Raw genomic sequence first — 15,280 nt, 5'->3', positions numbered from 1 at the left:
ATTCTTCTCATATTTCATGATTGAAAAAATACGAATTGTGATATTTTGAGTAGTTTACAAGCAGTTTACCATTTTGAACAGTTGATTAGGTTAGTTACATTTCAAAGACTGTAAAATTGTTTAATGGTTGGTTAGGCTAGCTACATTTCAAAAATCTGTAAAATTGTTTGAATGGTTAGTTAGGTTACCAATCTAATTTTAAAAAACCGTAAAATCATTGGAACAAACATTTGGTTAGGTTAGCTACATTTACGTACTATCAAATTGCATGAACAGTTGGTTAGGTAAAGTTAGCTACAATTCAAAATACGTAAATTGGTGTAAACAGTTGGTTACGTTACATTAGCTATCATTTAAAATTCTGTGTTTTTCAGGACTTGTAGTACTCAAAAGTACTCACTTTGTATTTTTTAATGAGCACTTTTCTAGGAAATTACTCTTAAGTTAGTAGCAAGAGAACACAGAGGGCACAAACTTGTGCACAATTATATCAAGCAACAACTTTATCTGCAACTTTTACTTTCTTAAACCCAACATTTCTCAATTTTCTTCATTTTGATCCAGTCTTATCATCTTTCGTATACTACTTTTCCTGCTCATGGAGGGAAAAAATAACCAAAGGGTTTAACAACTTGTGGTTTTTCCCAGAGTCTAAAGGCGAAGGTAACTTCAAGAAAAGGGCTCCAATTAATATAGGGATTGAGATTAGGACTTCCAACCCTTAAGTTATAGGAGTGAAGTAGCCTTCATAGCCACCAAGGGCTCTATTTCCTATGCAGAATGCACAATGAATTTAAATTCACCAAATGCGTCGGTACTGCAGTGCCCTGTCGATCTGCTACAGATCTGCAGTCACTGTAACCCGTCACGCAGCCAATCAGATGCCAAATCACCATCATCAGACAATGCAGGTCGTTAGTTTGTTGTGGTAGGGTATTTATCACGTGCTGATCATTTCCCAACTGGTAATGTGCGAATGATGCAAAATTTTGTCACCAATTAGATAACAGCACGTCGGCACAGCAGTTTATCTGTAGCAAGGGAAAGTAGGACCGGCTATGCGTTTTCATGGGCGTCCGGTCTCTGAACCAGGGATGTTAAATTTTTTCAGACAGGTAAATGAGTATGGTGATTCTTTTTAAATCAAAGAAATTCCTTGGAAATAAAATTATTGTACTAAATACAGCACATAACCTAATACGTTAATCTCCAGAACAAAAAGCTTACTTTGTATCCCATTTTCGAGTCCATCAAAATCCCAATTTTCATTTGCCGACATACTTCAGAATATCTTTGTCTTTTTGTTGAAGATAATTAAATATTTACACGAGAAAACTAGGTTTAGGACTTCCCTAATCATATAGAAAAGTCAAAACTACGCCATGTTTACAAACATGACGATCAGAGATTTGTTGGTACAGAGATATCAAATAATTTGCTATAAGTTTAAAAGATGAGGAATAGTTGCTTGGTATCGAGATATATATCGTAGAGGGCATACTCGTATTTTGATTTGAAACCGAGATATTACTAGCTTTTAAATCGTTATCATCGTAATCATATCAAACTAATTTTTCTTGCGTTAAAAATTTGAGGTTTTTTATGAGCCCTGTTTTCGTCGTCAGCTGCCACTATTAAGCAGCCATTTTTCTGTATGCTTAATTCCTTATGTAACGAAAGAAATAGAAGGCGTAAAGTTAAATTTTTCTGTATGTGCTGTTTCATGGCTGAAGTAACTAACAGTCTGTTCCTTGTGAGCTCTCAAGGGGGTGGCTGCTGAACACGTAGTGGAGACACTAATGATTGAATGAAAGAAAGAAACTCCAAAACAATGTTGATTTATTACAAGAGAGGTAACACATAATGTGGTGTTACCACAGTACGCAGCCTGTATCGTGTCGTTGCCAGACCACGTCTCTCCATACTTGTGATGTGCAAGTGTTACAGTTACGACTAAAGCAGGGGTGCGGCAGTGATAACGAGTTGCCGTTTGTTATGTTGCAACAAGTTCTGCGGGTTATGATACAAGGATACAGTCTTATTGACACATCAAATCCTAGACATAGAACATGACAAACACTATACGAGCAACAGAACACAGTACATTGAACATTATGCAATTATGTTAAAATTACACATGCAAGTGGTAGGGAGTCTGTGCGTGGAGCTACGAGGCGCAGATGTTGAAAGCTTGACACCCCTCGCGAGAAGTTAAGACTAGTACAGTTCTACTATACGTCGGAAAATTGACGTTTACAAAAAATAAGTAATCTGTGGATTCAAGCATGGATGTAGGGCCCCCGGAAGATTATTTTCCATATGGACGAACGTGGCCGACTGCAGATTACCATGGTTAATACATTAGTTAGATAATTTGGTAGAAAGTTGGCACATTTAGTCCAAATAGACAGCCCAGTGCGGGCCATCTTGGAAAGTCAAGAATAATACTTCCTACCCGAGGAAAGGTGCACGAATGCAGCACATCAACTACAAAGGAAGGAAACCAAACACAGTGACGTCCATCCCGCTGCCTCGCGGATTGGTTTTGAATGCTGGTTTTTGTGCCCAGCGCCAATCAGTTATTATGTGCACTGATACACCAGATTTACTCGTGGAGGGCAGGGGCGGGGGTTACTGGCCATGTGGCTGGTGGCAGTGGTACGTCGGCAGAGTTAACTTCTCATGCCCTTACTGGCTGTCTCAGACACCATACACACAGTAATTAGTAACTACATAAATGCTCAGAACGTAAGGAAATAAACGGTGGAATACACTAGCAGGATTTATTCGACAAACCACCCTCGTACATAGTGATGCCAAAATAACTGATCTGTCCTGTGCATGAGAGAAGCTCGTCTGGCATGCTCTGATATCTGCAACACGTTCGGATGTTTTAGCTCGAGGGAAGTTCGCAAGGGTTCGCGAAGTCCAGATGAACCGGAAACAGAATGATCGCACGTGCTCAGCCACGTGTCACACAGGGCGATGACTCAACTTGAGTTAAACAAAGAATTAAGACGTTAAACAAAAGCAATAAATCTTAGAAATAAACAAAAGAAACATGTATTATACAAGACACCTTCGATGAAAGGGCCGGCGATTAGACTAAGTGACTGGCTCCACGAGTCCTGGTGAGCATCCCTCCCGAAGAGCTGGATCCTACTGCCGGGGCCGCTGGCCACCCGCAGCCACCCGGACCATTCCCGCGCGAATCTTGCGTGCCAAAACCAAAAGACAGGACAGGTTAACTATTTTGGTGTAATTACACAGTGAACAATGTTATCCGATAAAAAAAAAGCCTTCCAACTTTTTAAAATGGTTACTGTAATTTGTTACAGTATTTATACCCATAAAATCGGTTTAACTTTCCCCGGTCCTGCATCGATAGTGCCCTCTCGCTTCTATCGATATATCTTTGCGGCATGGGCACTGCATACGTTCGCCTTACCCCTAGGGGTCGACAGCACGGCGATGGGTAGTAATGGCCTAAGTGACTGGAGGGAGCCCCAACAAGTGTCGTCAAGACATAAAAGCTGTAATCAGTCAGACTGTTAACAGTTTATATTTTTGACGTGACAACGTCTAATAAATCGATGAACGCCGGCTGCACGCACGAAAAAGTGTCCCACTACGGATGTCCCACTACGGATGTGTTCTGTTTGCTCATTGTACGCATGCGTGGCATCTCTCTTCCACTCGATTGGAACAACCATAGATTTGACTTTTCTATCATATTTTCGTCGTTTGAATTATTAATATTATGTAATTTATCGATCGTCCACCGATTTTCAGCACAATCGGAACAGGTATTTAAAAGTAATGTTGAAAATTCAAATACGTTTTGAACCAACAATGGTGTTTTACAGTTACACATAATAATTCAAATTACACCCGGGATCTTTTGCACAATGTTTTTAAAAATATTGTAACACATTATAAATAAGTTTGGTGTATTTGGGATGTGTATTTGTTATAAAATCGTGTTAATATTATACCCCTACCGTGAACAAAGTTTTTATAAATATGTATATATCATTTGAAACTACATTACCTTAATGTGGGCTCGTGGGCGTGTGGTTAGCGAACCTTACTCATAAACTAAAGGTTGTTTGTTCGAAACCGGGCAGCTGAGAATTTTTTTTTTTGTACTTGTAAAAATAAATATGGCACACACAACATTTCAAAAGTAATAAATATATTTGAATTAATGAACGCAAATAAAAGTAAATTTATTAATTCAATTGCACATTTCATTTCACTCCTTTGTATCCATACAAAATAGTGATAATTCAATAAAAATGATTCAATTTTATTCATAAAAGTATGCAGAGGTAGATTTTATCATGCAAAAGATTGAAAAATTAAAAAAAATTTCTTCCTCAAAGAATATAATATTTTTAATGCCTAAATGGTTTGGTTGCAAAAACCTATTACGGCTCAGTCTCAGGCCGAATATGATATTTCATTTTCTTCTGGATCAATCATTTCATCAATTTTTTTTGTTATGACGTTGTCACGTTAAACTATCGCCAGTAAACCGACTTTACAGACAACCAATTTTTTTATTTTTTTTATTATTGTTCTAAACTAAGTTGCATCATTTTGTGATAAAACTTATTTAATGTAATGATTTCTGTACGTTAGGAGGACAACCATTTGACAGCCATACAACACAACACTACATCTTATAATACCTACCTATTTAGTTTCAGGGTATTCTGAATTATTATTCCTAGGAGTTTTATTCATTAAGCCATAGCTTTACACACACGCATTTATATTTATTCATTACTCTTTTCATCTTTCAACTGCCTTGCCATAGAGAAATCACTGGGAAAACCTTACAGCTCTTTGGTTGCTGTGAGCAACCAAATTCAACAGCAAAATTTTGGGAAGAAAGAAATTAGAGGGAAGCCTTCGGGATGTTTTGGTGAAGACGTTGCTTGGGCTGGTGCTTGCCAATACCTTTGTTGCCCACTCGAGTGGCTGAAGATGCGCATCACCCACGATGTCATTAGATAGAGATCCATCTTCTGAAAGTCTTGAGATAGTATTTTCTGACATTGTACGTCAGAAATAGGGAGTTATAACGTTAACGGTCGCTTTCTTACATTTAGTGCCTCAGGACGATGGTTGCAGTACTCCACAATAAATATTTCCGACATTTGGTGGGATCCAATTTGACTACCATAAACTTTTCAGGACTAGAGGGATGCCGATCTTTGATCCAGTTCCTGGTGGTATCGTCATCGCCGTAGTTTGAATTTGCAGCAAAGCCCTCTGGTTTCCAGTTTAGCTGAGTACCACCTGGAGGTCTGACAGATACAAGAAGATTGTTCCCGATTCCACACAGCTAGTTACGGCATTTTATTGTATGCCCTATTGCATTATCAGATATCAAAGTTACAAAGATTCAGGTTTCAATAAAAATGGCAATTAAAATCTCAATTAACTAGGGTTGTCTTCTAGTATATTAAGGCCTATTTTAAATACCTACGTGGAAATTATCCTTGCACTAGCCGCCATAGAATCATACAGTCATTGCTAATTAATGAATAAAATTAGTTTCTTTAATCATTTGTATTTTATTAAACAGAAATTGAACTCTATAAACCTGACCAATAACTTTATGCAGAGGTACATCACACACTTAATACATACCTACAGTATTGGTTTTAAAAGCAACAAGCTCACACTTACTCTCACACATTCAGAGGCATGTTAGCTGGGAGATCAGCTTGGTAATTTCACCAGCAACATCTCAACGTGATGCCAATGAGGGAAGACAGAGAGAGAGAGAGCGAGAGATCCACATCAGAACCCGAAAACAGATATTGATATTCTAAAATTAAACTTGAGAAATATAATTATAATTTAAATATAGTTTAGTGCCCCTATTTGTAAGAACACTATCTGAGAAATCAACAACGCATTACTGTGAATTAAAGAATTTAGTTATGAGGCAGGTTCCTTCAAATCGCAATGAAAATGGGGCCAGCCACATGGCCGATGCAAAAGGATTAAGAAATGTACCCTATGGATGTTACAGATGGTGATAGCAAGATGTTGTAGATCCTGTCGTTTGCAGATGTTAGATGTCTCTGTGCCAAGAGAGCGGCATCGCAGGGCCACCGAGGGTCACATTTACTGTACAAAGTGCAAGGAGTGCGAGAATGATTTGGGTTGAAATATGTGGCGTAGTCGCATGGTGAACAATAATCTTTCAAATAGGAAATACAAATGATGGTGTTACTTTAATTAATAATTAACTGCAATTAAATAAATACAGATCAATGTTTCGGATTTATATCCAGTGGATAAATACACAAATGGCAAAGGTGGATGAACACACCAACACTCCTCGATAGCCACGCGGGCAGCTATCGACACATAGACCTCAAGGTTTTTCCCCTTCGTTGTGCTCACACTACCGATGTATTCGTCATATGCACATGTTTCAGGGGTGGGCATCGATGTGGCATAACGGCCTGTGCGACAGAGGAGCTCCGATGGTCGGTGTCAAATGCGCCCCTCCAATGAGGCCATTATGTGGATCGATGCCTCCCATTACATGCACTGGGTCGTCGATCAGAAGCACGAATTCTGGGCTTGTGTACTGCATGTTACTATGGTGTGACAACACGAAGTTTGCTGAGAGTTGGATCATACTATAGTGTGGACCGGGGTGGCCCCTGAGTGTAACCCCACTTGTAGTCCCTCAAGTGACCTGGCGCCCTGCGTATTCGTGTCAGACCACTTACAGCATGGGTGATTGGTGTCACCACCGGTATGTCATCTGGTGGCGACATGGGAGTGTAGGCAAGGGTTGAGGGGTGGTCTGGTGTGTCTTGTCCTTCAGAAATTGCTTCTGCTACTGCTTGGCCTGCTCCAGCAGCACCTCAATATCTATATGTATCTCTTCCTCCATATGCCCTCGATGGTGGCTGCCACCACCCGGCATTCCCCTGGAAGGCCTCGGTTTTATCCGTGCAACAATTTGGCAGGCGAGTGACCAGTAACAGCATTTGTGTCATTCTCAAGCAATAAAGCAGTTTGGAAATGTGTACATTCGACTTATATTGGTCCTTCTCCAGGCAGAGACAGTGTTGTCTTTTTATGTCCTGGTTTCTCCACTCCATGGGGTTGACATGTGGGGGGTAGGTGGGTGTTCGGTGGTAATACATACAACAGCTTCTACCCTAGAAATGACGCCCATTGTCTGTGAGTAAAACCCATCGAAAGTTGTAACAGGGAAATATATCTCCTTATAATAAGGCTCGAATATTCTCGGCCCGAACATTGGATACTGGGAATATCTCAACCAACCATGTGAAAATTTATGTAATGATGATGAGGAAGTGCTTTAACCTGAAAATGTATGGATATGGACCCATTATGTCTACAGCAACTTTATGGAAAGGTTCATGTGGCTGGTGAGGTCGCTGCTGTTCCACTCTGTCGGCCCGATGTGCCTTCCTTTGCTGGCACTTTTAGCATTTCCTCACATAGTCCCTCACATCGTGGGCGATAACAGACCAGTGAAATGTCTGGCGGAGCTCCTTCTGGGTCTGCTTCACTCCTGTGTGAGCCTCAAAGTCGCGATGATGAAAAAACTGCAAGGGGGCTAGTCGTGCGGCCTCGGGCACATAATAATGCCATGCCTCTGTGTCCCTTGTGGCTCTAGTCTTCAATATGACATCCAGAAACTTCTGGTAGGCCTGCAGTCGTGACTCGCATGCAGCTTTTCTGGCTCATATGGCGGCGTCGACCTGCGCACCTGGTGCATAACCTTGAGGTCGGCCAGGGTGTTTGGGGGACCTGTGTCTGGTGTTACAGGGTACTGGGTGGTGGTGTATTAAAAGGCAGGTATGGCCTCCCCCGGCAGAGCTGGGGAATTCCCTGGTGGTGGCAACAAGTGTTCCCAGCTAACATCGTCCTGGTAGACAGAATAAGGGTCCGGGTGTTGTGACAACTCATCCGCCAAATGGTTGTCATGCCCCAGCATGTGTTCCACATTAAAATCGAAATTCTGTAAGGTGAAGGCCCAGCTTGTGAATTTGGGCTAGCATCCCTGCATCCTTGTCTTGCCACTTGCCACTTCTTGTTATTTACTAATTGGCCAGCATAATTGAGTCAGATATGCACAAGGTCCTATGCTATCTCAGCCTCTGAACTTGTGACACAATATTTAGTTCGCATATTTCGCGTATTTTTTTAAAAATATATCTATATATGAGTTGCAGTATGCATTTACATGAGGACACATAGGACAAACGACAGTTGGTGTATTACTCATTCTTTTTCTTCCCTTAAAATCAACAGAAGGCATGCAGAAATAAAACCACGAAAATAAATTAGAAATGCAGATTGTTTTCCACATAAAGAGAAAATATTAATGAATTGTATAAGAAAAACAATTACCAAGCAATTTTAAGTTACTAATATCTTACAAGCAAACATTTTGATACATGACTTTTCATCTGTTCAGCATTCAAAATTGCTTAGGCCCTAGAATAGCCCTACTAAAATCATTTAAAAACTTAAAATCAATAGATTTCTAATAATAAATACTGGAAGACTAAACGTCAAATGGTGAGCATGTCCTATGCGACTTAAACTATTTAATAAGTTAATTTGGCTGATACAAACTTAGGAATTTAAGTAAAAAATAATGTATTGCAAGAACAATTAAGGGTTTGGAATCTTCATTTCTTCTCGCGTGGGCAGGCTCAAAGGGGTTTAAACTACACACCGCTCCCAGTTAAACTAACCACTCGCACTTCAGCACACCAAAAAGCCTCTAAAGCTCACCAACACGACACTACAACCCACCAGTTGGGGCCGAACTTACTGAGAGTGTTGTTACGAATGCAGACAGGACCACAACGTGTGCCAGGTTCGGAGCTGGCTGGCGGCCCCGCACAGCCACTGGCGTCACGCGCCGTGTCATATACTTTCCACTGATGCAAGGAATGATATGTGTGCCTGGCCGGATTACGAGGGTCATCGCTACCACCTCCCTCCTCAGCTCCCCGCACATCATCCTGCCTCGGCGCTGTTGTCTATCGCTGAGCGGCCTTGGGAATTCCGCGGGCCACCGTGTGGAGTGGTGTGAATGGGCACCACTTTTCTAGATGTTTCGGGCGTCGGGTCGGCCCGAGATGACGCGACTCGACATTGCCGCTCTCGTCGGTTCGAGAAAAGTGTACTTCCCTGCCCCGCCGACGACACGGAAACGTAAGTTCATTCTAGCGTCACGCCTCATCTCATCGCACCCACAGGCCCGTGCGCCAAACTATCCCACAGGACAAGAGCCCCTCCAGTCATGCAAGTGGTTCTACTGAAGTTAAGCACAGTGCCCAGAGTGAGTGGTAGGAACTAGGGTTTCTGGTCTCGCACAAACTGAATGCCCCGGATGGCAATGTGATGGACTGGTGGCGGCGGCGCGGTCATTGTGACCCTGGGGGGGGGGGGGAGGGGGGGTTAAGGGGACAAACAGCTGAGGTCCAGGAACTAGCCCTTCCCCACCCCTGGTTGAGTTCCCCGACTTTTTTAATGTTTGGTTTCACCCTGGTAGGATAAAAATTACTAGTTTATTATTTTTTTAAAGAAATAATACGAAATATTAGATGTAATATGATACGCACATCATCATATTTACAGTTATGGCCACAGCAATACTTGCATTTTTTAAATCGTAATGTTGAAAAGATGGAAATTAAATAATATGGAGGGGAAGCCCGACAAAATTATTTGCCCCCACTCCCTTGATTTATATTTCTGACCATGCATGTGGGACCAAACATAAGGGATGTTGTTTGAACCTAGCCCCTTTACAGAGGCCTTCAAATACCCACTCAGTTTTCCCTTTGGTAAACCACACCCCCCTTATAAATATAAAAATTAATATATTATTATAAGTACCAGAATATCCCGATAAACACATTATTCGGTGTTGGTCTACTACACTCCAAAACCTAGAAAGAAATTCAATAACTATTTACACAAAAATAGTTACACATATAATACAATTGTAACCTTACGATAACTATATATATATAAAAATACAATCTAAACGTGACATAATTCTGCTAAGAGTTCGTTTTAGGAATGCATTCTCTTTTTGTGCCAATTTTTGCTTAGGTTTATCTATTTTGCTAGAGAATGGCATTTTAAAAAACATAAATGAAATTTTTCAAGAGTAGCAATAGAACATTGCAAAAAGCTAAAAATTTTATTTTAACAATAAAAATCTGAACTTAATACATTTAAAAGTGACAAACTATCTGAAAAATTTGTAAAAAAAAAAATATTATAAACATTTAAGTAAACATTTGTACCACAGACCTATGAACCTGGTTAAAACTTTCCTGTGGTATTTATTTGCCCATGATTTTTCGATGAACTTCTTGGAGACCGTCCACGCCGTACATCCCCACCTTAGCGCCCGCTATCTGGCAACCCAGAGTAATGGCGTCCAGCAGGGTGTTCCCGCAGTTCAGGCTGTACACAACGGCGCCGACGAACGTGTCCCCTGCAGCCAGGGTCTCCAGCACTTCCTCTGGAGGGAAGCTCGGAGACTTGACAACAACGCCATCTGGTGATCTGGCAACTGCGCCCTGTTCACCCCAAGTTACTATTATAGTTGCGCTGTAACAAGCAACATTATACTGTGGAGCGGGTGTCTGTTCCGAAGTTCAAGTCAACTGGTTAGCAATTGGATAGCAAAAAATATAGTAGGTGTATAAAGGTTAATATGCTAGAATTGTGTTTGATAGTTTGAAAGAAACTCGCTAGGAAGAATAGTAAAAATACCACCATCAAGTGAGTATTATTAAAATATTAAAATAACAACAAAACTGCATGGAATACAATTATAATTAGTTATAGCAAAAATTTGTTTTTCTAACCAGATATGAAAAGGAAAGGGAGGGAAGCAACTCTAATTTTGACTTAAAGTACTATTATAATGGCAAAGACTGCAGAAACAAACTCTTTCACTTCTTTAATCTATGGAGTGTCGGATTTTGCTTAGAGCATGCAGAAGGATTTTTTTTAATTGAGCTTAACTTTACATTGATAATGAGATCATTAGAGACAGAAACACACACACTGGGGATATGGGGAAATGAGCTGTGCAATATTCGTTATGAAGTATCCTAGAGTTCGCTTGGAGCGATTTAGGGGATCCATAAAAAAGAAAAATCAGGATACAAATCCCAGGACTGGATATTGAGCTCAGTGACTTAGCGCTGCTCTAACTTGTTCCGTCGCCGCATGGAGTCATGATATGGCTGGCTCTGTGTAAGCAAGACGGTGACATCAGCGAGAGAAATGTTTCTTATCTTCCCAAAACTTTAAATGTTCATCTATATGGATTCACACTTATCCATAACTGGAGCGCCTCGCCGTTCTCACCTGGGCTTGACGTGCTCGGCCACTGCTGCCAGCGTCTGGTCGACGCCCTCCCACTTCATGAAGTGCGCGAAGTCCTTGGACACGAACACCACATCGGCCAGGGGCGCTACCGCCATGATCTCTTCCTGCCAGGCACGTGGTCTCTCCAGCTCCACCGACACCCTGACCGGCATGGGCTTGACTCCCGTGGTCTGCCGGTCGTTCCAGCAGTCCACGTCCTCTATCATGCGGGCAACCGTCTGCACGTTGCGGCCCTGTGCACACACACACACTATGTACATATACACATTCTTGTCTGGTCACTTCAGCTCCACCGACACCCTGACCGGCATGGGCTTGACTCCCATGGTCAGCTGGTCGTTCCAGCAGTCCACGTCCTCTATCATGCGGGCAACCGTCTGCACGTTGCGGCCCTGTGCACACACACACACACCATGCACATATGCACATTCTTGTCTGACCAGCACAGGCTGAGTTAAGTCGCATGATCCAGCAGGCAAGTGTTGGCAGTGGAGCGCTGGTGGGTGTCTTCAGCCACCAGCGCTCCATGCCTCCCCACCAACAACATTCTCCCGAAGGTTGCTCTCTCCTCTCTGCCGAGCACCTTCAATGTCGAGAGATTTTGAGTGACCTTACATCAGCTTGCCTCCACGAGCACAAGAACTACTTGTTTCATGCGCCATGAACCCATATTGTAAATATTTAAAACTACGAACATTGAGGTGAATGGTTACTAGAATTAATTAGTTATATATATTTATATAGTGCCATTTTGTTACAGTAAAATCCTTTTTTGAGATATTTCTGTGTCAGTTTATATCATAGTGACCTTATTTTTTTATAAAAAATCTTTTGTTAAAACAATTATAAAGAAAGAAGAGCAAGAGTGACAGAACGTGCGAGAGACACACGATGTTATCTACCATCATTCCACCTGAATTACCCTCCACTACCTCTAAGTCCCCTATACCTTCCTCTCACAGCTCATTCCTCCTCTCCATACACCTTCCCCTACATTCCTGAACTTGAAACTGCTCCTCCCTCATACTCATTCCCTTTCCATCAACTTTCCCTCACACTTATTTCCAGTCCTCCACAGTCTTCCATCACCTTCTCCTCCACGTCTTGCATCCTTCTCTCCTTATCCAGATTAATTTGAATACCCAATGACAGATTTTTCCAACATTTTCTCATCATTACATTGTTTCCCCCACCTTCCCCACTTTCACCCAGGTTCCTCCCTTGCCTTTTCCTCCGCAATCCTTACCCTCCTCTCCTTCTTACGATTAATTTGAATATCCTCATGACACCTTTTAACCCTTTCAAATTACCTCCCCTCCACTTACCTTACCTTTCCGTTCCATGGTCCTCCGACCGCCTATCACAACACTCTTAGCCCTTATTATACACAACAAATGTAAAAAAAAATATTATTGAAAAATATGATGGAGAGGGGGAATAAGAGGATGGTTTAGGGTTGGTAAGAGGGGGTTGGGAGTGAAGTCATTGGTGGAGGGGGATGGTGAAAGGAGGGCAGGGGAATGAGGGGAGGGCGAAAATGGGTTGTTTTGAAGTCAACGTAAGTTTTTCGGGGTAAACGAATTTTTAACGAAAGGTGTGTGTATCCTCTTGTTGGAAGTGTGTCTCAGTGTTGCGATATTAACTTTAGGTTGGGGGGTTGGCAACACAGCACGGTATTGCATGACAACTTTCAATATATAATGTGTGCAACTAACTATGCAAATTGTACGTAATACATATATTTTTTTATATAGAATCACCGATATATTTCACAAAAATGCTTGACATAGCTAGCCCGTTCATTATGAAGCAGTTTTAAAATGCAAATTTTGTCGATAAAGTTGTCACATAAATTTGACCACTTTTCTCATTGTGTGGTCAAGAGCGTGTCAAGAAAAATGTAGTCCAATCATTAGCGTGAAGCTTCAAGTCTACTTTGCAATCCGCCAAATAATCGTGGCTTTATTTATTTAGTGAATGTTAAGTAACTTAAGATGATTACTAGTTTAACAGTGTTTTAAGTAAATATAAAACCTGGAATAGGAAGCTCTCCGTTTTGGTCCTGGTAAAATTTTTAAACTTTACCACTTTATTTTACGAAAAACACTGGTCACAAATCACCAAGTGATCTTCGCAAACTAATGGATAGATTCGTAAATTCACAAATACTGGATCTTAAACCACAAGAATCTTAGTGGAGTAATAACAAATAGTTGTCGAGTGCGCGAGCAGAAACACTCTCTTTCCTTCCTCTCAAGATCGCGCGTTTGCACTGCTCTGGACAGAGCACAGAACTGTGGCGCAGTTTCTACGAACACACAGTCATCTGGAACCATGCAGATAAATCTTCGTTTATTCTAGGAGCATTGTTCGTCGAGACGTCGGCAAATTCACTGTAACGTCTAGGGCTGGGTTGGCACACCACGCAAGAGAAGCAACTATGAAACAGGGCATACACGTAACAAACGCAAGAAAATCCACAATCGCTCATAAAATACGCAAGTCGCAAGACGTTACCAACCCTATAACTCAAAATGGCAAAACAGTAGAAAAAGTTTTTCTACCCTGGGGGTTTCTCTTGAAAATTCATATTTATCTTGAAAAAAAAAAATTAAGTGTCAATAGTTTGTTTAAAAAGTGTGATTTTGTTTCAGTGTGTGAACATAAAACAAATATGATGGACCTCTATGCTAAGAAGAAACACAGTGAAACATTAAACATTTTTTTTAGAATACTTTTGTTCAAATATGGCAGTCGGAAAGTCAAGCAAAAAAAAAAAAACACAAGAGAGTTGAAAGTTGAACAATACCTGGTTTGCATTATTGAGCATTGCGTAGTTTATAATTAACCGGTATCCTAAATTCATGTGGTCGCTGAACGTTTTGCGTTTTTGCGTTCTTAATAAACCGGTGCTCTACAATAATGTGGTTATTGAACATTTTACGTTCTTTGCATTCTTGATTGGATTATACACCGGTGATCTCAGGGGCGCAACAACTAAATTTCCAAAAAGGGGGGGGGGGCAATATACCTTTTTATAAAGAATCATCGATCCCCCCTATTGAAGCGGGGAATCGGTGGGTCCTCCCCCGGGAAAATTTGTATTTCAAGGTGTAAAATGGTGCTATTTAAGCAGTGTTATTATCTAAAAATTGATTACACAGCACTTTCTTTGCCCCCGTTTGCCCCCACTTCAAGGTTTCAGAAGGGGGGGGGGGCAAAATACCCTTGCACCCCCCATATTGTTGCGCCCCTGGGTGATCTAACATAAAGCCGTTGCCGGTTGTTTTGCATTCTTACGTGGTTTATAAACAAGGCCAAAAAGGATTGTCGGGGTTAGGGGCGTACCTCGAAGTGTATCCAGGAGTACTGCGACAGGTCCAGCCGGCGGAAGTCCTCGAGGGACAGCTCGGGCAGGTCGCTGTCCGTGTGGATGATGGTGCGCGAGCCGTTCTGCCTGTTGGTCAGCACGACGGCCAGCGGGCCGGACAGCTGGTCGTACATGACGCAGTGCTCCGTGGAGATGCCGCGCCGAGCGAAGTCGTCCACCACGAAGCTGGGGGCACGGTCCCTCGACGCGTCAAGAGTCACGGTCCGGGCCCCAGCTTGCAGCAGGAGCAAAGCAGCCGTCCGTCAAGAGTCACGGTCATTGCCCCAGCGTGGAGTAGGAGCACGGCAGCCGTCCGTCAAGAGTCACGGTCCGGGCTCCAGCGTCGAGCGGAGCACGGCAGCCGTCCGTCCAGAGTCACGGTCCGGGCCCCGCGTGGAGCAGGAGCACGGCAGCCGTCCGTCAAGAGTCACGGTCCGGGCTCCAGCGTCGAGCGGAGCACGGCAGCCGTCC

General features: G+C 42.1%; 2 protein-coding genes across 5 annotated transcripts in view; both read right to left on the bottom strand.

The window, feature by feature from the left end:
• The window catches only part of LOC134539791 (WASH complex subunit 4), a 74,489-nt gene extending 73,100 nt beyond the window's left edge, over window positions 1-1,389 (bottom strand). For all 3 annotated transcript variants that reach the window (XM_063382055.1, XM_063382056.1, XM_063382058.1), the window contains exon 1: window positions 1,228-1,389. In XM_063382055.1, coding sequence (XP_063238125.1) covers window positions 1,228-1,279 — 52 coding nt within the window. In that variant the 5' untranslated portion in view covers window positions 1,280-1,389. The remainder of the gene's footprint in view (window positions 1-1,227) is intronic.
• An 8,831-nt stretch (window positions 1,390-10,220) lies between these two features.
• The window catches only part of LOC134539906 (ketohexokinase-like), a 32,785-nt gene continuing 27,725 nt past the window's right edge, over window positions 10,221-15,280 (bottom strand). Inside the window, exons 5-7 of one of the 2 annotated variants that reach the window (XM_063382255.1) lie at window positions 14,788-14,995; window positions 11,419-11,672; window positions 10,221-10,650 (exon numbers count right to left, since the gene is read on the bottom strand). In XM_063382255.1, coding sequence (XP_063238325.1) covers window positions 10,380-10,650; window positions 11,419-11,672; window positions 14,788-14,995 — 733 coding nt within the window. In that variant the 3' untranslated portion in view covers window positions 10,221-10,379. The remainder of the gene's footprint in view (window positions 10,651-11,418; window positions 11,673-14,787; window positions 14,996-15,280) is intronic. The other variant, XM_063382256.1, reaches the window with a different exon arrangement.

The sequence above is a fragment of the Bacillus rossius genome, chromosome 16 (genome assembly GCF_032445375.1).
Source record: "Bacillus rossius redtenbacheri isolate Brsri chromosome 16, Brsri_v3, whole genome shotgun sequence".
NCBI classification, from domain to species: Eukaryota; Metazoa; Arthropoda; class Insecta; order Phasmatodea; family Bacillidae; genus Bacillus; species Bacillus rossius.
This window is presented reverse-complemented; position numbering and strand designations above follow the sequence as displayed.